The 27,943-nt window shown below is 39.3% G+C and overlaps 1 protein-coding gene across 2 annotated transcripts in view; it reads left to right on the forward strand.

Moving 5' to 3' along the window:
• sash3 (SAM and SH3 domain containing 3) overlaps positions 1–27,186 on the forward strand; it is a 66,459-nt gene extending 39,273 nt beyond the window's left edge. The window contains exons 2-8 of one of the 2 annotated variants that reach the window (XM_087992052.1): positions 3,408–3,506; positions 4,049–4,195; positions 10,513–10,654; positions 18,506–18,663; positions 20,779–20,985; positions 23,926–24,079; positions 26,116–27,186. In XM_087992052.1, coding sequence (XP_087848178.1) covers positions 3,408–3,506; positions 4,049–4,195; positions 10,513–10,654; positions 18,506–18,663; positions 20,779–20,985; positions 23,926–24,079; positions 26,116–26,297 — 1,089 coding nt within the window. In that variant the 3' untranslated portion in view covers positions 26,298–27,186. The remainder of the gene's footprint in view (positions 1–3,407; positions 3,507–4,048; positions 4,196–10,512; positions 10,655–18,505; positions 18,664–20,778; positions 20,986–23,925; positions 24,080–26,115) is intronic. The other variant, XM_043704672.2, reaches the window with a different exon arrangement.
• Positions 27,187–27,943: the final 757 nt, after the last annotated feature.

Consider the following 27,943-nt stretch of genomic DNA (forward strand, 5'->3'; position numbering starts at 1 on the left):
GCCTTCTACAAGTAGTGATCAAAGATTGTGGAAGGTAGAGATAGACTGAGTAATGTTGCCCCACTGACACTCCAATAACAAATTCCACTTTCGACACGATATGTAGCAATATGCCTATCGTTAAACCAAGCACAATCAAATTGGTTTATTTTACTATTCACATATAATTTAAATAATTTGAACGAGCATTTATTTTCAATTTATGTATGGTACTTAAATTGAGATGTGTTTAGAAATACAAACATTGCAAAAGTTTGAGTACTAACAGAAGAATTGTTAAGACACTGTTTGAGCACACCGTTCTTAATCCATTTTTTAATTGTTATTAATTTGCTAGTATGAACTTAACTGCACAAACCCATTAAGTACCAAACATAAATAGCAATCTGAGCTGGATTTGGTTTCTTGCAACCAGGAAACATTTAGGGATTTCCAGTTAACCTCAGGCTTGGGATGTCAGCCAAGGTCATGATCTTTGTGTGATGACATCTGCTGGAAAGTACCAAGTATGGATATTGGGTGTCAACAGCATCAGGCTGCAATGTAATGTTGCCCTATATTTGAATAGCGAATGATGATAATTGCTGAAGCTTGTATATGAAAGCAGTCCACTTGAGGAAAATACCACAGATTACTGATACCTGTGAAGCTGTGCTTCAGCAAGAATCAAAGACCTCATCTGGAAAGCTTAATAATAAAATGAAAGAAGTGGTGTATAGTCAGAATAATTGGTAAATAATAAAAAACAGAATTTGAATATATGATACAAGATGATGCACAGGGAAAAACCATGAAGCACTTGTTTAAATTGTCAAATAATTTTCAGCATTTTCACTTTATAAACATGCCCAGCTGTTATTATTGAAATAGAATAATAACAGCAACTTGGCTTTTTACTAGACCTTCTATTTAGAACAATTCCTTAAGAATTAAAAAATGGTTTAAATTGAGAAAGAGTCCAAAAGCTTGTCACCTAGAGGGATCTGGATGTTCTTGCACATGAAACACAAAAAGTTAACATGCAGATACAGTAAAAAATAAAGAAAGCAAATGGAACATTAGCTTTTATTGCTCAGGGATTGGCATTTAAAAATAGAGCAGTCTTGTTACACAGTTAAGGGCACTGGTGAGATCACACCTTGAGTACTGTGTGTAGTTTTGGTGCCAATATTTCAAAAGTTTACGTGGCCATGACAAAAGTATACTAGCCCTCTCATCCTTCTCAGTGTGTCTGCTGCCCTTGATATGGCTCACCACATCTCCCCCTAACACTTCCTCACCAGTTGAATGGCTGCTGGAACTACACTTGCATGGTTCCATTCTATTCAATCTAATCATTACCACAGAATAATTTAGGTTCCCTCCCCATTCACATATCATCACCTCTGGTTACTCCAAGAATGCCTCCTTCTTATTTCCCATCTACATGCTGCCCCTCAGCAAAATCACTGGAAAACAATCCACATGTTTTCACATGTTTGTTCCAATATTCAGCTCCAACTCAGCATCACATCTCTGAAACTTCCATTGTCTGGCTTCACCTGACAAAGGAGCAGCGCTCTGAAAGCTTGCGATTTTGAATAAACCTGTTGGACTATAACTTGGTGTCGTGTGACTTCTGACTTTGTCCATCCTAGTCCAACACCAAAACCCCCACTTTGAAATTCTTGTATAGTTTGTTGACACTCAGTACTGGATGAGTAAAAAGCTCCCCCAACTAAACAAATTCAAGACTCAAAGCATTGCCTTCTGTCCTAGCCATTAACACCATTCTTCTTTCTCACAACTGTCTGAGACTGAACATAACTGTTTACAAGACATCATGGCCTATTTGACCCTTAGCCCTACATCATAAAGGCTACTTATTTCCACCTTGTAACATTGACTCTGTCTCTGCTGCTGAAATTCTCATGAATGACTCAGTTACTTTCCAAACCTGACTATTCTAAAGTACTCAAAACATCCCACATTGTACCATCTGCAAATGAGTGGTCATCAAAATTCTGCTAAAATGACCTAACTCACCACCAATTCACAATTCCCAACACTTCTGTCATTGTGCTTACTGACTTGTATCCCATCTCCAGTTAGGTAATGCTTCAACTTCAAAATTCCCATCCTTATTTTCAACCCCTTCCATGGATTCATCCCCATTTATTCTGAATTTTCTCCAACCATTTGACCTCACAGATAACAAAAAGAGAAATTGATAGAGAAACTCAGTAGGTCTGGCAACATCTGTGGAGAGAATGCAGAGTTAATGTTTTGAGCCCAGTGACCCTCTAAGATATCTGCACACTCAGATTCTGGCCTCCAGTACATACGTGATTTTAGTTCCTCTTTCACTGGAATCTAAGTTCTCATCAACCAGTTTCCTTTCCAAATCTCTCGGCTTCTTTTCCCCTTTTTTCCAACTATCAGACAGTGCATAAAACCTACCTCTGTGATCAAGTCTTTGGTCAAATGCCCTCATGTCTCTCACATGCTCAAGTGTCAAATGTTGTTTGATAATTTTCCTGTAAAGTGCTTGCAACATTTTGTTATGTTAAAGGTGCTACATGAATAGGTATTGTTGACATCTCAAAATGAGGCTTTAACATGCCACCTTTCACAAAGTGGCATAAGTGTTATCATTAGTAAGACTGTTACCAACATGTGCTTATGGAACCATAATGTGTTTACCAATCACAAGGAACACTTTACACTCACATCTTAAGTCAACACATGTCACTGTACAGATGTCAACAACAGACAGTTAAGAATATCTTACTAATAAACTTCAGTGATTACTTGTTTATTTCTACCAAATAATCAAAGATCATAGTTCTCTTAATTTTCACCCTAGAATACAGGCACACTACAGTTCAATATCTAGCTAAAACATTTCTATTTTAGTCGGGACATGAGTCAATTTAATGTTGATATTCTACTGCAATAGGAGACAAGAATTTCCTATAAGCTGGTAGCCCATGACTACTTCAGACCAGTTGTTTATTGGGTTGATGTTTCAAAATATTTGTTTGAAACATATGTTTTCTATGTTCATCAACAGTTGAGGTGGGATTAAAATGCTAAGAATGTAAATTACCAAGCAATGTTGCAGGAATACCAACGGTAAGGCATCAGTTTTCCAGTGGGCTGATGGCAGGCAAGTGGACATGTTTGGGACTTAACATAACAAAAGGTGAGAGAATGAGAATAAACTGGCCATTAGGAGTATAATGTTGGAGCAATGTTAAATTAAACTCAAGGGTTAAGAAAAACCTTGACCGTAGTTGCATCAACTAGTTACATGTGTATTCATACTTACGATAACCTTGACTATGCGATATTTATTGATGCTCTGTTTATTGAATCAAGGTGAAAATGCCACTGGTTCTCTAAAGTTCAGAAATTTTCTTTAACAGCTCTCGCTACAAAGATCAAGCAGCTTCAAGCACTTTGAACGCTCAAAGCCTCCATCATCACCATTGGTTACTGAACAAGAACTCAATTTTAATGAAAATGTAAGTCCTGTGAATGATTCTGTTGAAGATTTTAATTTGTGATTTTATTTTAACAAAATAGAAGGTAGATTCTCTTGAATATTTCAGGTACAGCAGACTTGCTTTGTCCTTCACCTCACTTTTTCATCTTGTCTCTCTTCCTGCATTTTCTATACACAGCAAAAGGAAGGATTTAAGCCCATTCACAATCCAGATCATTTTATTAGTTGAATTCTCATTTTTATAATAAATATTTTCATAACTAGAAAACTTTTACAAGTGAGTTTCTGTGATGTTGCTGACAGGAGTTATCATATAATACAAATGTTCTCTCTAATGGAAATATTCATAGATGCAAAATGGTTTATGTGACATTAATCATGAACAAATTAACTTTCACATGAAATAAATTTGACTCCTTTTTAAAAGGGTGATAATCTATTTGATAATGAATAGTTTAATGACTTGCTGAAAATGTAGAAAACGTAATTTAATGTAATTTGCTTATTTGTAATATTAGAATAGAACCTCAGCCAGTTGACCAGGCATGGATTTACTTACAGGTGGGAATGACTGACACTAAGGAGCCTAACACAGAAGAAACCCCCAAATCTGGAAACAGACTCGGAAAGAAATGGCGAGCAGTTATTTCACGAACTATGAATAGGAAAACTGGTCGAATGATGGTGAAAGCTTTGGCAGAAGACCGGGTAAGAGCTACTTCAGGGTTCCACATTGTCAGCACAAAAGCTCTTTATTTGTGTTGTGATTGTTTCTCTAGAAACTTTGTGAAGTGAAGGATGCTCTTTGGCCCACCACAGCATGATAGTTAAATGATAACACAGTTGCATTCATTTGAGGTATGAATTTGCAACACCTTGCATCTGAATCAAGGAAGTTCCCGAATTGTGTATTGTAACCCTTGGACCAATGAGCTGCAAATTACTGTTGCAGTGTAAGTGGTTCTGTAAGAACTACAGTCCTGGACCAGACATTAAGCTGGCAAAGTAAGACTGCACAACATTTAAGACACTGCACAACAGAGTAATGTTTAAAAAATAACAAAATTTTTATTTGTTCTGCACTTGTTAAAATCATGCTGAGTCACTGATCATCGTATATCCTTGATGCAAGAACAAGCTGCAACCTCTCTGGCAGCGATAGGGCACTGGGACTGCCTGGATGGTGAGAGCATCCCCTGCAGTTACAATGGCAACAAGCACAGCCTTTTTTAAAAAAATGTGAGACGATCTGGTTAATAGACCACAGAATTTCAAACAAGTGACAATATTCATGCATACTAAGTTTCAGACATCTGTTTGTATGAGGGGGCAGAGCTGCAAATTGAGGGGTGATAGATTTAAGACAGATGTTAGAGGCAGGTTCTTCACTCAGAGAGTGGTAAGGGCATGGAACGTCCTACCTGCCAATATAGTTTTCATTGATGTGCATAGATCTCATTGGAAGTGTCTGATACCTCACATCTATCTTAAACAAGCCTTGCTACTTTAGGGAACACTGCACATGTAGTGACCATTTTTATTGAATCAAAAATGCTAATGCTACACCTGTCAATTTAGTTGACTTCTGAAGTTTTTTATTGGATTATTCTGAGCAATATCCAGGAACTGAACTTTCTCAATGACTGATTAATAGGAAGATAATGGAACAATTTTCATGTCTATAAAAGCACTATCACCAACCTGTGGAAATGAGGTGCTAGTGCCTTTAAAAGGTAAGTACTGTTTCCAATCTTGCCCCAAATGACTATGTACTTAGCAGTATTATGTCAGAAGCAGCCGCAATTCAGCTGATTGGTCCATTTAGTGCGAAAATTGAAGTTCTGTGACATACACCCATAATTCAAATCAGATCAACATGACCTATTTTTTAAAGAAGGAATTGCTTCTACAAGCATTGCTTTAACCACAATGAAAATATTTTTAAAACCATCATATTTAGTTTTTGGCATCTAACACGTTATCATCAGATACAGTCTTAGTGACTTTGGTTACAGCATTACCAGCAAGGATCCCACTCTGGTTCAGATTTAATTCTGAGTTTCAGTATCATCCCCCACAAGAAAACATCTGGAGAGGATGAACAGGTTATTCTGCAGTTTTTCAATTATGTGATGATACTTTAGGTATTAATGGCACCCCATAATTTAATGACAAAAGCACGCATAATATCCAACAGGCAGCATACATATTTCCACACTTTGTGAGGGATTTTTCTTGTTCAACGGCTCACCACTCTATGAAGCACAAATTTGATTCTCAAATGACTCGTTGAGGCAATCATCCAAATGTTGAACATTAGATGTTAAACCAGTGCTTCCCACATATTTTTCCACCATGATCCCATTATGAGGTTTGAAAATTGTCACAATTCCTCTGGGTGAACTGTCGAAGAGGTGTCAGGTTGTGGGATGATCGTTGAGGGAAAGGGGCAGTAGATCTGTAAGAGCTTGTGTGAGTGAGCAGTGCTACAAGGCAGCCATTGCTGTCTCTGAGCTTGTGGCTGCACTTGGGCTCCAATCCATACATTAGAAGCCCTTACTCCATACATGTATCTACTAACCTTCTGGGATCTGAACATGTGCCACACCAAAAATCTAGACTCCGTGTGGCCACCTGGATGACTATGCCCTATAATATTATTATAAGGCATAGTTTTTTTGGTATTGAATTTTGAAGGATTATGGAAAAATTGAGTAATTATAAGTTCTGTAGAAATACTTGATTTATTTTAGAAGGGCATCAATTAAAGGTCACATTGAACCTTGTTTTTGTTTTTAAAAAGACACTTCAGGGAATTGACATGACTTCAGGTAATGTAGAAATCAGCTGCTTGGGTTCTATGGTTGTCGTATTTGAAGAGTATTTTGCTTGTAGATTGTATGGTTTCAAGTTGCTGAAAAAGCCTGTTAAGGATATCTATCCAGTTCAACTCTTTCATGTTTCCGAAACACTCTTGTGGTGAATCCATTGTTAGACCTGTCCTCATGAAGAGCATCCAGAAGATTTCTTAAATCTATGTTTCCTGAGCAACCTACATCTGCCAGGACTCCACAGTCAACTGCACATGTCTATAATCTGTCCACATGTTCCAGAATGCCCAATTGACAGCCATCTGAATATTATTCAATTTCTCCTTCGAGAACTAATCATTATTGGCCCCAAATGTTGTTCTTCCTTCAATGTGGACACTTGCAGAGAGAAATAATTTCTGTCTCCTTTAGCCATTTATGTTTTGGGTATTTAAATGGGTAAATGTTGATATTTTCATATCATAAACTTTGTGACCAGTTTTTCAATTTTATTCAATTAGTTTTCGTTTGTAACAAATCTTCATTCTAATATTTATTAAAGAAACCTGTTTGATGAATCTATCTATCTATCTATCTATCTATCTATCTATCTATCTATCTATCTATCTATCTATCTATCTATTTGATGTCTGATAGGGAAAGAGTATGGTTGCTTGTATCAGGAACTAGGTAAAGCAATTAATTCATATTATGATCTATGCATGAGTGGGGTGACAGAGAGAGCAAGGCAGCAAGAGAGCATAAGAAAGAGAGAAACATTTCAACCATTACAATACTGGTCCTCAATTTCACTTAATCCTCATCTATTCTACCATGAGCATGGACAAAAATGAAAACTCATTGATTTTGAACATGTGTTACACTCACTTGAGTTTCAATGAGGATTTATATTTGGAAATTTATTTTCATTCTGAGGCCATGCAGACTAGTAACACAGTGAATCTTCTCTTCTGAAAAACCCACAGGAAATAAAAATTGTTTTGAACGTTTCCACTTCACGGTTTGATTGCTAGGCATATCAAAATTCAAGGTGACAATGATTATCCCTGTTTTTGCTACTTTTGATGAAGAATCACTGGAATCTAGAAATGTTGGCAGTGAGGCCTTTTTATACTCTCTGAGCAAAACTGATCTTTGCTGCAATACAAGGCATTTCCAGTCTATAAAATGACCTCACCAACTAGCTGTTTGATCTGAAATCTTTGCTGGACTAAGATTGGATTTACCTCACTTAAATGCACATATATTGATGGAATTTTTGGTGATGATGTAACCATCCTGTCAACTTTCAAGGAGCGATTCAGATGCATGCTTCTCAAAATCAGGCCACACACTGGTCCCTCTTTGTATGGTACATTTCATCTTGGTATCTGTGCTTAAGATAATGTCCCTAATCTTCCATTGCTGCACTAGTTTTCACAAAAGCCAAATGCTCTTGCAGCAACAAATTTAATGAGGTCAGATGGGCTGATGTGATAAGTTGAATTCAATCCAGATAAATGTGTGGTAATGCACCTGGGCAGGACAAACAAGGCAAGGAAATACATGATGAATGTTTAGACCCTGGGAAGCACCAAGAATCAGACAGACTTTTGTGTGCATGTCCATTAATCCCTTAGCTCACTGTCTGTAAAGATGGTACAGGCAAAAACCCTCATAAGATTTAATAAGCAGTTAGGCATACACTTGCAATGGAGAAAGTGAGGACTGCAGATGCTGGAGTCCATTCCTGAAGAAGGGCTCATGCCCGAAACGTCGATTCTCCTGCTCTTTGGATGCTGCCTGACCTACTGCGCTTTTCCAGCAACACATTTTCAGTTCATACACTTGCAATGCCAAGGCATGCAAGGCTGTTGTGGGTAAATTACTACAAGTGACCTTAAAGTTGTATATTTCTTAAGAAATCACACAGAAAATCAAATAGTGAAAGAATTTAAACCTTATTGCAAGTAGCATCCAAATAAGACCCCTCAAATAAACAAAGTTAAGCCTCACAACCCAAATTAGCTCTTACCTGACAAAAACTACGATTCCAATAAAGAGTCTGTCTCAGAATATGGCTTAGGTTTGATCCTTGTATTGATCCTTGTATTCATCAAAGTTCTTATGCTGAAGAATCCTGGAGTTGAATTCTAATTCAATTTTCTTTCTTTCAAGTTTGTGATATGACATGATTGATGATCATTTATGTTCTTTCATTCGAAATATTGACTACTCCTCTGGAATTATTATATTCATCATTAACTGTCTGTTTGAAGACATGTTTACTGAAATTAAGGCCTTTACTTCATGACATTCTTTCTGCAGGCAGTCTTAAATGCCCATTTGTCATGAGGCAGCATGTTAAGGAGTGTTACCTCCCCTCTCCCAGGAAACTGCTGGTTTGTGTTGCTTTGACTCCTTCCCAGGGATGACTAATTACCATGTTGCTTTTAATTCTTTTATAACAGTTTGTCCTTGCCCCTTAACAATTTATTCCAGAAAGTTATTGCTGAATCTTTCAATCCATAAGCAGTTGTTAATGTTCTGAAGTTTACACTATCACAGGGCTATGAGACAATTCTTAGAAAATGGGATTAGAAAACGTAGGTAAATACTTTTGACTGATGCAGACTTGATGGGCTGAAGAGCCTTTTCCTGTGCTAGAGACCTCTGACTGTCTGACTATTAACTCACTCTTCATTCTTTCTGCCATTTCTGTTCACTATGTATAGTTAGTGTTGTGTTGGCTTGTCTTAAAAACCCTTGCATCATTTTGGCAACTTGGCCCATATTGCTTACGTGATGCTACATGCTGAGTTATGAAAATAAGTTAAACATTGAATTCTGAGGTGAAAAATTGAGGTTGACTCCTCTTGCACATCTGGTACACTTTAAAGAAAAGTTGAGGTGTTGGTTTGCTGATAGACTTGTATGCCAATATAGGCACAATCACAATTTTTCAATGACCAAAAGGTGGAGTTGCCTTAAATGGCATCATCTACAGCACTCAATATAATGCTTATGATTAGGCTTCTGTAAATGTAAAAAGACCTAATGCCAGCTAAAAGGCACATTACTTCAAAGATGACTTTCGCTTAGGAGTTGACTAAACTCAACAATATTGCATTTTAATTACCCATAATCCACTTCTAGAACCTTCTGATCTTTTCAAGAACAAATAGATCTTGGAGAGCAGGCTCATAGCTCCTTGAAAGTAGAGTCACAGGTAGATAGGATTGTGAAGGCTGCGTTTGGTATGCTTTCCTTTATTGGTCAGAGTATTGAGTATAGGTGTTGGGAGGTCATGTTGCGGCTGTACAGGACATTGGTTAGGCCACTGTTGGAATATTGCGTGCAGTTTTGGTCTCCTTCCTATCAGAAAGATGTTGTGAAATTTGAAAGGGTTCAGAAAAGATTTACAAGGATGTTGCCAGGGTTGGAGGATTTGAGTTATAGGGAGAGGTTGAACAGGCTGGGGCTATTTTCCTTGGAGTGTCGAAGGCTGAGGGGTGACCTTATAAAGGTTTATAAAATCAAGAGGGGCCTGGATAGGATAAATAGACAAAGGTCTTTTCCCTGGGCTGGGGGACTCCAGAACTAGATGAGAGGGGAAAGATATAAAAGAGACCTAGGGAGTAATTTTTTCATGCAGAGGGTGATGCCTGGGCTGCCAGCGGAAATGGTGGAGGCTAGTACAATTGCAACATTTAGAAGACATCTGGATGGGTATATGAATAGGAAGGCTTGGAGGGATAAGGGCCAGGTGCTGGCAGGTGGGACTATATTGGGCTGGGATATCTGGCCAGCATGGACAAATTGGACCAAAGGGTTTGTTTCTGTGTGCACATCTCTATGACTCTATGACTGTATAAAAACAGCCAAAACTGATAACAGTTGGGCCGATCATTGCTGACTTTCTCTGCTGTAGTACTTGATGGTGAAGTTCAATGGATGAAAGGAACATAAATTGAAGCCACTTAAAGGAGGATTTAAATATTTCAGAAAGTTCTGCAAACAAAAAGTGATCAACAATTGGAGTGGAATTCAGGATAGCAGGCGGAGGAAAACAATTACGTAAAATTAAGAGTTAGTTATAAGCAACAATGGGTTGTAAATTTGATCACAAAATAACAGATCAATAATATCATTCAAAAAGTATTCAAATATAAGATATGGTTTATTTGTTGATCTTTGTCTCATTTTCTCCTTCAGAATGAAAGTGGTGAAGAAAGCCCCATGTCTCCAATGACACCTGATGAGCTTATGTATCTGCGACTTGGGGATAGTACCTCACACTCACCCAGTGAGTCAGAAGAGAATCTCAACAGTCCACTCAGCAGACAGGCTTCGAGCAGTAAGTAACAGCAGTAAAACATACAGACCACAGACTGGGAACTATAGAATTATGTGAAAGAGATTTATGAATATTTCTTTCAAGTCATATTGGACTGTTGTTTAGAAAGGATGCTATACTGAAAAATCACTGAACCTAACTTTCCTAAAACTGAGTCAAAAATGATAATTGCAATTTGCTCTTAAGACAAAGACATTAGAAATTGTTGATAATTTTAAATGGAAGCAAACAAATGTTTCATATGTATGATCAAGGTTCAGAATCAAATTAATAATTGTAAGACCCACCTCAATTGATCCTAAGCTTTTGCATAACACTTTAAAAATTCATTTGAAATTATAAGTTGCCGATGTTCTTTATCTGTTTCAAAATATGATAAATTGATGAGACTAAATCCCATTAATATCAAACAAGCGGTCTCAGGAAGATGTGATAACCTTACTACCCTCAAACATTTACATGAGAGGAGATCCTGGCCTACTGAATGTAAACATCAGGAGAGTTGATTCTAAAGTACATTCTGTGACACTATAAATGATAAGAATTGAAGTTTTGAATTGTTAAATTTGATTTTTTTAAATTATAAATTTGATTATATTTTGATTTTTCTTCAAAGATTGTGCTCAATGTAAGTTTAGGGTCTTGCCTTCAAAACTGTCAGATATGACAGTTCCAAAATAAACTCCTCTAAGTAGTCTGCACATCTTAATTGCAAGATGATCCGACTCAATATCTCGCAATATAAGAAGTGTGTGACTGAAGTGACGATTTATGCTCTGAACCTATATGTCACGTCTCCCACATTTTCATGCACACAGATAGGAAGCAAAATTAGCCAATGTAACCCACCCGCTGCACATTTGACTTCTTGGCAGGCATCCACTGGATGAGTTAAGTTCCAGCTTTGAGAGGCTGTGGGTGTATAAATTGTCCCCACCCATGTAACTTTCTGTTCTATGTCTCTCTTAAGGAAATAAGCTATTTATTTGTATTTATATCCGTATGTCTATGACTTAAAGACATTGGAATGAATCTTAACAATAACCCAGGAGACAGACTATAACATGCAGCAACTAGTAAAATTGTAGGGACTCAAATTAAATTAAGGAGATCCGAAGTAAATTGGCTGTCCACTCCAAGGGAGCAAAACAGAAAACGTTGGAGAACCTGAACAGGTCTGGCAGCATTTGTGAAAAGAGAAACAGTTAATACTGAATCTGGTATGATTCTTCTTCAGAATGGAAATGTGTTGGAAAACAGATTTTTAAAAATTATTTTGACAGAGGCAGAGAAGGAGCAAGAGGACAGATGATATAAAGGCCTGGTGCAAAGGTGAAAGTCAGTGTTAACAGGGAGAAAGAAACCAATGTAAAATGAGTATAAATGAAGAGGTGAATGGGAGAGAATCAGTTCTTCTGATCTGGTGCAAAATAAGCAAGACACAAACATAACATGACTGTGGTGGGGTGGGGTGGGGTGGGGAGCGGCCGGGAGGAGGGCAAGAATGTATGAAAAATGGGGAACAGATATAATGTAGTCAGTTTCTGAATTTATTGAATTCAATACTGAAATTTCAAGACTAAAGTGTTTAAGTGTAAAATGAGCTATTGGTCTTTGAGCTTTTGTTATGCTTGGTTGGAACATTGCAGTTGGCCCATCAGAGCATGGTAGTTTATTGTTGAAACAGCAAGCTAATGGGGGGGGGGGGGGGAGCAGGCTATTGCTATGGACAGAATGGAGGTGTTCCAGAAAACAGTTACCCAATCTGCATTTGATCTCTCAACATAAAGGAGATTGAAATGTAAGTGGTTAACATAATAGGCCAAATTGAAAGAGATACATGTGAAGCATTGCTTCACCTAGGTGGTGCTGGATAGTAAAGAGGGAGGAGGGGAATGGGCAAGTGTTACACCTCCTGGGATTGAATTAGAAGGTGCAATGGGGGAGTGAGGAAGTATTAGGAGTGAGGGAGTATTGGACCAAGGTGTCACAGAGGAAATGGTCCCAGCAGTGGTGATGGCATCTTGCTGAATGTAGCAGGAATGGCAGAGGATTATCCTTGGAATGTGGGAGTAGTGGGGTGGAAAGTGAGGACAAACTGGAACCTGTCATTGTTCTGGGAAGGAGAGGAGGGGTGAGAGGAGAAATGTGGAAGATGTGTTGGAATGGTAGAAGGCCCTGTCAACCACAATTTTGGGGGATTCCTCTGTTGAGGTAAGAGGCTGTCATGTCAGAAATTGGCATAATCAGAATAGTAATGAAGACAGATTTCTTCTCACCATGTGCAGATGACACCAACTAACCTTTTTATTAATTCACTTGTTGGATGTGGGCATTGCTGACTGACTGTCAATTATTAGCCATTCCTAGTTGCCTTTGACAGATAAGCTATCTTTTTGAACTGCTGCAATTCACATGCTGTAGGATGACCCACAACGCTGCTGGGGAGGGAATTCCAGGACTTTGACTCAGTAATAGTGAAAGAACAGTGATATATTTCCAAGTCAGGCTGTTGAGTGACATTCCGATGCATCTGCTGCCCTTGTCCTTCTAGGTGGTAGTGGTTGAGGTTTTAGAGGGTGCTGTCTAAGGATCTTTGGTGAATTTCTGCAGTGCATCTTGTAATAGGTTTATACTGTTCTGAACACTATCAGAGCTAGATGGAGTGGATGCTTGTGGATGTGGTGCTAATCAAGCCTGCATTGGCCTGGATGGTGTCAAGCCTCTTCAATGTTATTGGAGATGCACCCATCCAGGCAGGTGGGGAGTATTCCATTATGCTCCTAACTTGTGCCTTGTAGATGGTAGATAGGCTCTGGGGAGTCAGGAGGTGAGTTAGTCACCGTGCCTCTGACCTGCTGTTGTTACTATTGTATTTATATGGCAACTCCAGTTGAGTTTATAGTCAACAGTAACATCAGGATGGTGAGAGTGGGAGCTTCTGTGATGATAACACTGTTGAAGGTTAAGGGGCAATGGTTAAATTGGCTCTTACTGAAGATGGCCATTGCCTGGCATTTGTGTAGTATGAGTGTTACTTGCCATTAACACTGCTTTCTCTCCACAGATGCTGCAAGACCTGCTGAGTTGCTCCAGCAATTTGTTTTTCTTGCAAACTTCTCAAAGGTCTTTCTTCTCTGAGGTTTGATCCCATATAACTTCTTGAAAATTCACTATCCGTTGTAGACCCAAGCTCCAGAATAGTGATTACACCTCCAACTGGCATTGCTGAGATTTTAGAGTTGCCAGCTCATAAATAGACAGCAGGGTGACAGGTGGCCAACCAGCAGAGAGTCTGCAGTAAAATTGTTGAGCAGATTCTGCTAGCAGCGTTTTTCTCTGCAGTTTTGATATCCCACTCAGACCATTGTATGGCTCTAGACTTGATTATACACAACAAAAAGAAAGCCAGCTTGCAACCAAGCACCTGAAGGCATGAGAGGGAAATAGTGCAGAAAAGATTCACAAGCATGGTTAAAGTTATGTGGATATTTCAGAGAAGCCAGCACTGTCCTGTTTAAGATAAGGATCAAGAGGAGAGTCCATGGTAATGTTGAAAATCACAAGGTGGGGGTGGGGGTGGGGGTGGGTAGGAACTGGATTGTATCATGTTAATATACTTTAATGACTGCCAAAAAGTACAGTGAAAGGCTGTAGAAATGGTGCAATGACTGCACAGAAACAGTGTCTAGTCGTTCCAAAATCACAGAATGGTAGCTAACGCAAACAAAATTGATGCAAATGGTGAATGACAGTGGTCCTAGCAATTTTCCTCCTAGAACACCATTTCCCAATTGTTACTTGCAGCTACTCTGAAAATTCTGTAGAGGGAGAGGGAGGCAGAACCTGCAACTGGTTAGTTTTATCTTCTGTTTGCCAACCAGTGCAGTCTGTCTGATCTACAAGGTGCATGGCTCTCTCCCACAACAAATGATGAATAATCTGTGCCAGTCAGCAATGCCCACATCCAACTAGTGAATTAATAAAAATTTGCTATGGAAATGTGACATCAGTTGCACACACTCTGAAAGTGGAAACACTTTTTTTTATTTCAAAAATATACTTTATTCATATATATTTAATCTATACAATTGGACATGTCATCATTCTGTAAACATTCCATTTCTTTGCGTATCGAAACAGGGTAATCATTCCTATTCACAGGTTGGTGCGATTACATTGAGCTGAGACGCCAGCGGAGCCCAAATGACTGCGTGGGCCCCCTGTTCTTCTTAGGCAGGCAGATGTCAGACTGTGGTCTTTCCCCACCGCGCCTTGGCGGCAGCTGCCCCAAGCTTCAGCGCGTCCCTCAACACGTAGTCCTGGATCTTGGAATGTGCCAGTCTGCAACACTCAGTTGGGGTCAACTCCTTCAGCTGGAAGATCAACAGGTTTCGGACCACCCAGAGAGCGTCCTTCACCGAGTTGATGATCCTCCAGGCACAGTTGATGTTTGTCTCGGTGTGCGTCCCGGGGAACAGGCCGTAGAGCACGGAGTCCCGCGTCACGGCGCTGCTCGTAACGAACCTCGACAAACACCACTGCATTCCTCTCCAGACTTCCTCTGTGTAGGCACATGCCAGAAGGAGGTGTGTGACAGTCTCGTCCCCCCCCGCAGCCGCTTCGAGGGCAGCGTGCGGTGCGGCTGAGAGTCCGGGCGTGCATAAATGATCTCACAGGCAGAGCCCTTCTCACCACCAGCCAAGCCATGTCTTGGTGCTTGTTGGAAAGTTCTGGCGATGAGGCATTCTGCCAAATGGCTTTGACAGTCTGCTCAGGGAACCGCTCGACAGGATCCGCCCTCTCCTTTTCCCGAAGGGTCTCAAGGACACTACGTGCTGACCACTTCCTGATGGACTTGTGGTCAAAGGTGTTTTTCTTGAAAAATTTCTCCACGAAGGACAGGTGATACGGAACGGTCCAACTACTCGGAGCGTTCCGCGGCAGCGAGGCCAGGCCCATCCTTCGCAACATCGGGGACAGGTAGAACCTCAGTACGTAGTGACACTTGGTGTTTGCGTACCGGGGATCCACGCACAGCTTGATGCAGCCACACACAAAGGTGGCCATCAGGGTGAGGGTTGCATTGGGTGTGTTTTTCCCCCCATTGCACCGGTCTTTGTACATTACATCTCTTCGGACCTGTTTTAAAAAATTCTCAAGGTCAGGTTCGTAGGAGAGTAGTCTGACACAGAACAAACGACCAAGAGGCGAGTCTGCTAGAATATGGGCATTTTATTCCCCGCAGCGTCGCCACAACCAACGGGTCTGGCTTATACTCACTCTACATGTTACCGGAACTGGGAGCCGTCAGTTCTCGTAGAGCGGTTGCTAACAACCCACGCTCGGCGGTTAAACGTAACCCCGGAGCAGACTCACCGAACTGGAGACTTTTCCAGCTGATATAGTCTTTTCCAGATATAAACATTCATGTGAACAGCAGAGCAAGGCTAAAAAACACATTCCATTCTGGTTACATACAGATAAGAAGATTCACACGGGAAGGTGTGTAATAAGATTCACACGGGACTAAGCAACACCTCCATTCCGGTTAGATTCACACATGTATTGGGACATAATTTTAACCCTTTCACCACATTCCACTGCTTGGCCCAATACATGTGTTACATTATGATTCACACATGTATTGGGACATAATTTTACACCACAGGACCCCGTCCATCTTTGATCTCCACACGAAGTGGAAGATGGCCCGGGTGACTGCGGCGGCACAGGTTCTGGGGATAGGCCAGACCTGTGCCACGTATAACAATACTGAGAGTACCTCACACCTGATGACCAGGTTTTTACCCGCGATGGAGAGCGACCGTTGCTCCCATCTGCCCAGTTTCTGTCTCATCTTCCTGATCCACTCCTCCCAGGTCTTGGCGCATGTCCCAGCCCCCCCGAACCAAGTACCCAGCACCTTCAGGTGGTCAGTCCTGACGGTGAAGGGGATAGAGGATTGGTCGGCCCAGTTCCCGAAGAGCATGGCTTCGCTCTTGCCTCGGTTTACCTTGGCCCCCGAGGCCCGTTCGAACTGGTCACAGATGCACATGAGTCTGTGCACGGACAGCGGATCCGAGCAGAAAACAGCGACGTCATCCATATATAGGGAGGCCTTAACCTTAGGCAAGGCAGAGGTCACATGACCATGACAAGTACACTAGGGACAAATGCATTTCTCCATGGACAAAGTAGGTGAAAGACACTGTTTCTTTTGGTGGAATGAACTAGACGCAAACTATCAATTGTAGGCAGGAATAGGTGGAAAAGCTGTTCCACTCAGCGAATGGTTAGGATTCAGAACCCAATGTTAGTGTGGTGGAGGCAGATTTAATGATGGCTTTCAAATAGGAATTAGATTGTTTGCCAATGAGAAAAAGTAGTGCAGAACTGAGGAAAAGGCAAAGAAAAAGTGGCACTAAGTGAATTGCTTTTGCAGAGAGCTGGCGTGGACATTACAAACTGAACGGCCTCTTTCTGTGCCACAACCATTCCATGATATTTTTGAAAAATGGCAGAATAAGTCTGTGCTATATAGCTTGTCTGGTGCACCTTCCTTATTCTAATGGCCTGGAATTTGCAATCAGTGGCAAAGCAAGCATGCTCACTGTTAACCTGGAATTTAGTTACCACTGTGGTGAGATTATAGAGCACACCAAGAGTTGGCTCCCCGTAATGATACAGAATAAGATGTAACCCTCTTTCAGTTCAGTGCTGGTTGACGTTGCATTAAAATTTCACCACCTTTCAAAAGCTGGTAAAAACAACAAAAAATAGAAACATACTCTGTGTGAAGTTTTAAATCATCTTACATTAATTACTGGATTTGTAGATAATCTTAACACTGAAATGTAATAGTCAAGAGCATGGTGCTGGAAAAGCACAGCAGGTCAGGCAGCAACTGAGGAGCAGGAGAGTCGATGTTTGGGCAAAAGCCCTTCATCAGGAAGGCCTTTGCTTGAAACTTAGACTCTTCTGCTCCTCAGATGCTGCCTGACCTGCTGTGCTTTTCCAGTACCATGCTCTTGACTCTGATCTCCAGCATCCGTAGTCCTCACTTTCTCCTAACTGAAATTTAACACTCTATCCCTCAAACTACTTGTTGGTAGTCTGATCTGTTTGTCAGGAAATTAAATCTCGTTGCACTTCACTGAAGAAATACTGTTTCCTAATAGTAATGTGAAACTGAAAAAGAAAGCAAGTTCTAGCAATCATTGAAAAGAATGGTTGCGATGAGTTCTGGAGGATGAGAATGGGTTCAAGTACATTCTGTACCAGCAGAGAGTGACACACTTTGTCAGAATTGCCCTGTTAATCTGTACTTGCATTAAATCAGTGGTTGTAGTTAACTTCAGTAGGATAATTATGGGACAGACAGCTTGGCATCTAATCACCCTGTGGCCCCAAGAATACAGACCAATGTTTTGTGATCATTTTCTTGTCCTCAAAAGGCAACATCTGATCCCTTGCCCTGTCCATCATCTTGCTCTTGGATGGATGTTGAACGGGAATGGCTGAATTAGGCTTTTGCCCAAAACGTCGATTTTCCTGCTCTTCAGATGCCGCCTGACCTGCTGTGCTTTTCCAGCACCACCCTAATCTTGAGTCTAATCTCCAGCATCCGCAGTACCCACTTCCACATGGCTGAATTACTGACAGGCCTGCGCTGCACGCCAGCATTAAATAGTGCTTTTTCCTCAAAATATTTTGATTAAGACCCACTAAATGCATTTGTAGAGACTTTCATTAATTGATAAGAATGATTGGAGGCAGACAAATAACAACTCTTTTGTCATTGATTTGTATTGTGTTGATACAAGATTGAAATGTATGTTTCTGAAACAGGTGGAGAGCCTTGCACCCCAGACTCTGAATTCTGCAACAGGGATAGTGTGCAGTTGGACAACCTGCCTCCCCCTTACCTTGGACCATTCTGCGGTCGGGCCAGAGTCCATACGGATTTCACCCCAAGTCCATATGATGTTGAGTCCTTAAAACTCAAGGTAAAACTGCAACTTATCTGCTGCTCTGTGTAGCTCAATGCCCAGGATGTTAATACTCACTAAAATCATAATGCAGGAGAATACATCAATGTCTCTGGGCTATATAAAAATAACGCAAAGGTTGTATCCAGCACAATTGATTAATCCTGCTGCAATGTAGTCAATGCCTTACTAATTGTTTACACAAATAATGTGAAACAGAACAGACAATGTAAAAAATAAATAAGAAAAGCTCAAATCTTGAGAGCCAATGTCACAAAGAATAAAAATAGATTTACTTCTCTACTCTTGCTTTTTATTATGCACCATTATAATCAGAATGATGTTTAATTGACAATAATGGCAGCAGTGTCACGCAGCACAACAGCAGCAAAAACCATTCTGCTGGTACTTGAAATATTAGGTTACTCTTAGGTAGGCTCATCAAGGCTCCTTTCCTCTTGGCAAACCCAATGTCCTTTCACCCTTCCCTAGGCAGTTGCATCGTGGTCTTTCATGTCCCAGATGTACATTCTAGTTAGTATGTTATTCATTGCCTTGCTACCTTTCCTAACCAACTTTGTCAAGGTTGATGAGGGCAGATACAGCTGGGAACATTCTGATATTCACATTGCAATATGCAGAACCACATCTTCAAGATAACATACTTTGCTTAGGGCACTAATACACTGAGCTAATGTTCTCCTAACTAAAAGGATTATACGGTACCATAAGTTGGAGATGCAAAATAGACATGGATCTTCTCAGCGCAGTCTGACACACCTCTTAATGGCTGACTCAAGGCAATCGATGGCATAGTGACAAACAGACTTTGTAAAAGGTAATGCGTAAAGACAGAGCGGCACAGTGGCACAGTGGTTAGCACTGCTGCCTCACAGCGCCTGAGACCCGGGTTCAATTCCCGCCTCAGGCGACTGACTGTGTGGAGTTTGCACATTCTCCCCGTGTCTGCGTGGGTTTCCTCCGGGTGCTCCGGTTTCCTCCCACAGTCCAAAAGATGTGCAGGGTCAGGTGAATTGGCCATGCTAAATTGCCCGTAGTGTTAGGTAAGGGGTAAATGTAGGGGTATGGGTGGGCTTCGCTTCGGCGGGTCGGTGTGGACTTGTTGGGCCGAAGGGCCTGTTTCCACACTGTAATGTAATCTAAAAAAAGAAATAGTAAGAATTCAAAGTGATCTTTGGAAGAATGCGTCAAGCAATTACTTAGAAGCGCATCTTGACAACAAGAGCTGACTTAGAAGTTTGATTTATTTCTTAGGGCTAAAGGGATTAAGAGATTAGGGTGAAAGTGGGCTCATGATATTGAGCTGGATGATCAGTCATGTTCATACTGAAGAGCAGAGCAAGTGCAAAAGGACCAAACGTCTTAGTCTTGCATTATACTCTACGTTTCTGTGATTTATTATCTAGAACCAGCAACAGAAGGGTCACTAATGACCAAATACTGGACTTGCACATGCTTTGATGAGTTTAGTAGGGACAAGAGAGTGTGGGTGAAGTAGGGTAAAACTAGTAAGGGAAAATACTAAATCCACAGGGTTGTCAAAACTCAGCTACTGCAGCACAAGTTCACACTGCAATGGTTACTTTGTTGCCCTCTGCTCATAATTGATGTTACCACATTATCTGGAAAAATACTTCATAGAGTGTCATGGACTTGATTTCTTGATAGAGATGTTTTTCAATCCTTCAAGAAGTCCCACAACCCAGGGATTAGCAGTTGATAAATGCAGTAAAGGCAAGTGCTGTTCTGAAATGATGAATTAAGAAAAGTTTTTGAAAAATTCACAATTTTAATCTAATACTTCAAAACATTTAGAGCACGTGTCTCCTCCCTGCAACTGTCTAGCATATCATTGTTTGCTACTGTGTGCCTTTCTGATGCACAGAATTAGAAGGCCACCTAACCAGAACAATTTCAAGGTTCGAAATTGTATTTGACTGTTTTGATAATAATGCAGAATCACAAAGACAAAAGGAAGGGTAGAAACATTATCATTTACACAGTCATAGGTTCATAGATGAGGAAACAATAGACATCAATTGCAAGATTCTGAAATGGTACACATGATCTTTGGGTTTTCAATTATTTAACCTATTTTCTCTTTACTAACAGAAAGGAGATATCATAGACATTATTGAGAAACCACCAGTAGGAACATGGACTGGCATGCTCAAAAACAAAGTAGGATCCTTTAAATTTATCTACGTCAATGTTCTACCAAATGAAGTGGAACAACCTAGGAAATCAAAGTTATTCACCAAGAACAAACGGCCCAAACCAAAGACTCTGCAAGAATTATTAGACAGAATTAATCTACAGGTGAGATATTAATATTTGCTTTTTCATATTAATATGTAAAAGGGGAAGTTTTAACACTGAAGAGTAATTAAATTGGTTAAATTAGTATCAGCACATCTGGACATGCCTTAGACATGTTGACTTCAGGGTTTAACTCAGGCATAGTGCGTGTAACTCTCATCACTTACATGGTATTTAAAAACCCAAGGCAAAAGGAATGAAAGACAATTCATGAACATCATTAAAAATTAGGCAGAGGACATCAACAAATACTCAGTGGTTATAGTTACATTCTTACCGCCTACGGAGAAAGAGTTATTGAAAGTCATTGTGCCGAGAGGGTAATGTGTGCTTTTCGGAATTATTGTGACTCAAGATTGGGATTTGTGGCACCATGGCTGCCTTCAAAGGAATCTCAGAGGGGTAAGATGACCATCAGTTGTAACAAAAACTCACTAGAGAGAGACCTGCTGCTGTTCAGCAGGGTGGGCAGTCGTAGGTCGAGAATAACAGCAGGGAGTTGAGCAGACAGGAAACATTACCTGCTTATCAAGGTTTACAAGACAACTCACTGGACTCAAAATGTTAACTCTGCTTTCTCCTATAGATGCTACCAGACATGCTGAGTTTCTCCAGCATTTTGTTTTTGTTTCAGATTTCTAGTTTGTTATTTTATATATGGGAAGGGAGTCAGCTTTATCCCTTTGGGCAGTCTGGCAGTGCTTATGAAGGCTCAATTTGTCACATTAGGTGATAATAGAGCTTTGACTTCTGCTGAATTTGGTGCCCATGCATTCCACTAGCTGTACAAATGATATGCACCTCAAATTTCTTGTGTCTTGGAGGTTCAATGGAGATATCCAGCATTTCCCTAATCAGAGATAAATAATTGCATTATACAGGCCATTTGATGGATTCTTGCTCATGACCAGTAATTATGTCAAATTTCACCTATGATGTTACACAGAATGCATAGGCTCTTGGATCTGCATCTCTGACTGGTATCCAAATTGACCAGACAAATCCACAGAACAACCAACTCCAATTGCAACTGCCACTGACAGATGTAACCATTATCTCCAGTGGCCACTGTCCCCCACCCTATCCTGTTCTCCCCCAATCTAACTGTATCTAAGCTGTCCTGTAAACAGCCTGTCACTCCATTGCACATCTCATGATTGGAAAGAAATTAATCTACAGGGACCTGCTGATATGAATCAGCAGGAATCGTGCAACTGAAAAGATACTTGCCACCCAGCAACCAACCGGTAACTCAGGAAAGTGCTGCAAAATAATGAAGTTTGAGAGATTTTTTATGAAAGGAAATTTCGCAACTTTTCATTTTGTCAAACATGGTGTAAGTTTGTTATAAGCACAGGTGGAAGAACACAGAAGTAAATGGGTAGTGTTAAACTTATTTGCTCTTTTTAAAAACATTAAGCAAAACAAAAGCAAAGTTCAGCAGGCAATATCTTCACAAATTGAAAAGTGTATACTTCCTGTAACATCCTTTTAAATGTTTCAAAAATCATTCATTAGACATGCAGAAACCAATTATATAAAACAGGACATTGAATCTATCATTTCTGGGCAAATGAGAATTTTTCACAATATGAGCACAAAATTGAGCACAAAGCTCAATTCATTTAAAAGATAATTTGGTACGACTTTGAGAAGGTAAAACATAGCGTATGAAGCAAAGGTACAGAAAAAGGATGAAAGTAGATTGCTGCAGTTGAAAAAAGAACTGGCACATGTAATAAAGTTTTTCTTACTTTAAATTCTATATATGATTAATGCAAACAATAAGTAAAAAAAAAATTGAGGATTGTGGGTGACAGCAGCAGAGTAATTTAAGGCAGGAGACCAGGAGAGATTACTTGGCTTCTTTGAAGAGTAACATTTATATGAAACACTGGAACTAATAGATTTAGCACTTCATTAAAAAGAGAGTCTTCAAGAACACAGCACTCCCTCAGTGTGGCATTGAAGTCTCAGTTTAAAATTATTTGCTGAAAACCTTAGTGTGATTTGAATCCATAAATGACAGCCAAAGTAATTCTTAGGTGCAAATCTTTGAAATAAAGTCAATGTTGAACCATCTCATTGAAGAATGTTCTTGAACTCTTCAGGTTGTCAAATGTATTCTTTGACATTGAGACGTTAAATACAGTATAGGCATTAGGATATAGAACTGCACAGCTTCTCATCACAATGCAGCATGGCTTACCTTCCAAGTTTTGATACATTTGTTTGATTTCAGCAACTTGCAAGGGTTCCTGTGAAATTGGCACTTCTTTTAAAATTATACTCATGGAATTTTGATTATTTTTCCTCAATGATAGGATTTGGAAAAATAAAATGTTGCCTTAAAAAGGTTAGTTTAAACAAATGTACAAATTTGAAAAGAACCATGTCATTAAATAGCTTGTAAATAAGCTTTGATGTTGCCTTCTCGAAATGCAAATAAGCAATTCGCTCAATTTTTGGAATCAAGAGGGGAACAGCAAAGTGTACTTGAAGTTGCAGGGGAGTTTTTTTTTTAATAAAAATGTCCAGTATCACAATATATTACAACTCAAAAGTACTGAGGCTATGAAATTCTGAAATAAGAAAGCTGGAAAAACTCAACAGATTAGACAGCATTTGTGGAGTATGTTAATATTTCAGATCAAATATCTCTTCATCAGAACCATTTTTATTCTTGAAAAACTTTTATGGCCAATGGTAGCATATTCATTCATTTACAATGGCTTTGATCTTATCAATAGCTGATTGGAAGAAATTTCTGTTTACTCATTACCAGATGCCACTTAACTGGTCCAAGGCTTATTTAACAGCTAGTTTAATTACTTGTAAATAGTAATGTACTTTTATTCAATTAAACCAAATCTGTTTTGGATGCTTGGTCTCGAGTGCCTTTGATGTTAAAATCCAATGTTGTTTTTTGCTTCTCTGGAGCAGGAGCATACGTCCACTCTGCTGCTTAATGGCTACCAGACTCTTGATGACTTCAAAGAGCTGAAAGAGACACATTTGAATGAACTCAATATCCTCGACCCTGAGCAGAGAGCCAAATTGCTGACAGCTGCTGAACTCCTCATGGACTATGACAGTAAGTGGGTTTCTTTGGTTGTAGATGCAACACAAGCAGTTGAAGAAAAACCATAACTCATGACATAATACATAACAGATACTATTGCTAGATTGTATATATATTGTGCAGCAGAACAATTGTTATTCCCCACAACAAAAATTGGCAAAAAGTCCTGAGCCCCCTTGAGCAGATTGTCATCCTAAAATAAAATAACTGAAGAAACTCTGGTCTGGCCGCATCTCTAGACTGTAAGTGTTATCTCTCGCGCTTATAGGAAGCTTTTAGGTTCTGCTTGATCTACATTAAATAATACCAACAACTGCTAATAAAGGATCATATTTTGCATACCTGAGATATTTTGAAAACAACATTAGTGGATCAGTTGTCATTGGGATCACAAACTTAAATGTTAGACTCCCTCCCCCCCTCTGCTGGTTCTTATACTCAACTAATAAATCTGACCAGATATTATACCCATGTATCAATGATATTCCCTTGGAATAAAAGCTAACAGGGACAATAAAAATTAAACACACATGTAAAATGAAGCCTTTGTCATCCATAAAAATTGAGCATATGGAGCAATAGTCATACAGAAAAGAATCAGACCCTTTGGTCCTACTCATCCATGCCAACCACATTTCCCCAACTAAACCAGTCCCACCTGCTTGCATATGGCACATATTCCTCTCAATATTTCCTATACATGTACCTATCCAAATGTATTTTAATTGTAACTGTATTTGCATCTACCACTTTCTCTGGTAGATCATTCCACATATGAACCACCCTCTGTGGAAAAAGTTGCCCTTCCGGTCTTTCTCCTCTCACCTTAAAAATACGTCCCCCAGTTTTGCACTCTGCCACCCCTGGGAAAAAGACCTTTGCTAGTTTTTGTACTAAAATCAGAAAGTGAAGTTTCAACCCATAAACTTTTGACTCAGAGGCAATAGACGAGCAGTTTAGCTAAGCTCATGCTTTACATTATAACTGTATTATTCACAGAATTAAGTTTTAATCCAATTTAAATCAGGCACAAGTTTTTAATTTTGAAGTAAAACCGATGCATTATCTGCTACTGAACCAGTTTTGCTTTTGAAATGAATTCATTTTGTTTTTCTGCTGAATTGTGTGTGAACCTGTACACTTCAATATTAAAGAACAAATTCATATTTCCTTCTGGCTCTGACCCATTAAATACATTTGAACTGTAGCAATGTTTCCCAGCTGCTGACTGATGGAGGAATAGAATTACAGCACAGAAAAGCATTCCGAAAAGAGTCACATTGGTGAGGAGGGTGGGAGAGAGAGCGCGAGAGATAACACTTACAGTCTAGAGATGCGGCCAGACCGGAGTTTCTTCAGTTATTTTATTTTAGGATGACAATCTGCTCATCTTGTCTGCTGTAATTAGGCACACCATTCTGCATTTACTGTGAATTAACCCTAAATAATGCAGTAATAAACAAATGACTGAAAAATCATTGGTATTTAAATATCTTTAATTATGAAAGCAAAATCTAATATTTTAGTGCCTGGCTTCCACATATAAAGTATTCCAAGTAATTTCGAAAAACGCTCTTTTTGAATGAAATCTTGTGTTATATAGGTTGAGTTGGAAGTATAAAAAATGCAAAACCAATGGTGCAATGCTTTATTAATTTCAATTGGGATGTATTGATCCATTCCACATTCTTGTTTAACACCATGATCCAATCCAGATTTTGTATCTAGAATTTCAGGTACTGTATTGATTTGCACCTTGTTTTATGACTGACACCAGCATTTTGTGTAAGGGCGTGTGGATAAAAAGCTAAAGCTTGCAGAAGAGAATCTGTTTCGATTGATTAGAAAATTTATATTTAGCTTGGTCCCTCAAACTAAGGTAATGAGGGAAATAGAGAACATCTGGGAAACCATATTATCTTGGTCAAATATGTTGCAAGGATACATTTGCGCTATCGAAATGACAGGTCTGAAGTCTCCTGTATTAATATCTCAGAAGTACCACATATCTATAAATCAATATTAATTGGGTGCGTTTTTTTAAACAGCAGGAAGTGAGACAGAAGAGCAAGGAGATAACACTGATGCACAACTCTCAAGCTCAGCTCCTCTGTGTGATATTCCACGGGATTCAGGCTGCTATGAAAGTTCAGAGAATTTGGAGAATGTGCAGGAACATTCTGAATTAAGTACCACTGAGGAACAAACGCAGAACATTTCTGAAGACTGAGCTAGAGCAGTCAATTTGTTGTTTTCTAAAAAAAAGGACCCTAATGCTGACATCTAGTGGCTTAAAAATACAAAACAATGTGGCTTTAACCAGAAGGCCTCTTTGCACCAAGCTAATTATTCGAGGGGAATTTGTAGAGGATTTGAAGAATACTGCAGTTTCAAAGTCTGTTCTTGAATGACATTTATCATAAATTTTCTTGGATATTTAGTTTTAGCAATTTATAGAAAGGAACATTGACCATAGAAATGGTCTGCAAGTTCAAGGATCCAAAGAGGACTCCATTCCATTGGTTACAGAACTGATACCTATGTCTTTCTTGCCAGGAGATGCGGTGTCTGCACATATTTGCCATTTATTACAACTTTTGGTTGTATTTTATTAATGCATGTAGGTAGGATAGAATAGCAGAGATAGTAGGGTCATTTTTATTTTTAAAAAGGCACATGCTAATTCACTCCTATTCACTCTCCACAAAATCAGGAAATTGTGGGCAAGCTTCCCATAAAGTTTTGTTGCCAATGGCTAGCAGGTAATAGCTGCCAGGATACTGATGTTGCTATTTTGATTTTTCTAAACCCTCAAGGCTGTTGTTGCATGATTAACATAGATTTAATTATGAAAACGATCTTCTTAGTGGTGAATGTGATTGTTTGTCCAAAATGATGGGCTGCAATTTTTTTTTTTAAATAGGTTGCGTATATTTCATTAATGAATTTTGCATATTTTTGAAATTTAATTAGATTTTGCAGGAAGACTTTATTCTCATGAAGACATAACTTTGAAATTTGTTTTTAAAAATGAAAATTGCAATTTCTTTATTTTTCTATTTGATTTTAAAAGTTTTGTACTTCAGTTTAAATAAAGCATTTCTTTGCTTAAGTATCAATTTTCTTTTAAATTACATTTTTTTTTACGTAATTCTGTCAAACCAGGCAACAATGCAAACTTAATTCCTTTGATTTTCAGCATTTTTAATCTGGTTAGTCTGAATCTAAAGTACAAAATACAAATGCCATCTGTAAAACAACTTGTGAAATTTTAGAGGTGAAATAAATTAATGTTTCTGTGAAGATCTGTACCTCAAGCTGTAGTTGAATTTGTTGGTTGGTTCGTCGAGCCAGTTGACTTTTCTGCAAACATTCCATCTCCTGACTGGGTGACATCCTCTGGATGAGGATGAAGCCTTCAGATGAAGCGCTGGTCATTGTGATCTGCCCAGAATTTATACAGTTCTGTCAAGATGGGTGTTTGTATTACCAGTTTTGTGCTGTAGTGGTCTGTAGATGGGGTCTCTTTCAATAAACTCAGGAATTCCTGGAGGCTTGGTATTCATCCATTGGTTCCATAAACAGACATGTTGAAATAGATCCTATATCCAGACCACTACAGCACAAAACCAGAATTAGAACCAGACAGACAGAATTGTATAAATCACAATGACAGTGCTTCATCCAGCACTGAAGATGACGTCATCCACTCAGAAGACAAAGTTTGTAAAACAATCAACCGACTTGGTCAACCCAACAATTTCAAAATAAATTTAACGTGTGGAATTCCAGACGTTATGCTGGAATAACCTGCCTAACAGTGCCAATGCCTATTTTCACTTTTAAAATGTCTCTGCTTTGCTTCAAGCTGTCCCA

The sequence above is a fragment of the Chiloscyllium plagiosum genome, unplaced genomic scaffold, assembly GCF_037043375.1.
Source record: "Chiloscyllium plagiosum isolate Xiang-an unplaced genomic scaffold, Cpla_swu_hap1 HiC_scaffold_11, whole genome shotgun sequence".
Taxonomy (NCBI): domain Eukaryota; kingdom Metazoa; phylum Chordata; class Chondrichthyes; order Orectolobiformes; family Hemiscylliidae; genus Chiloscyllium; species Chiloscyllium plagiosum.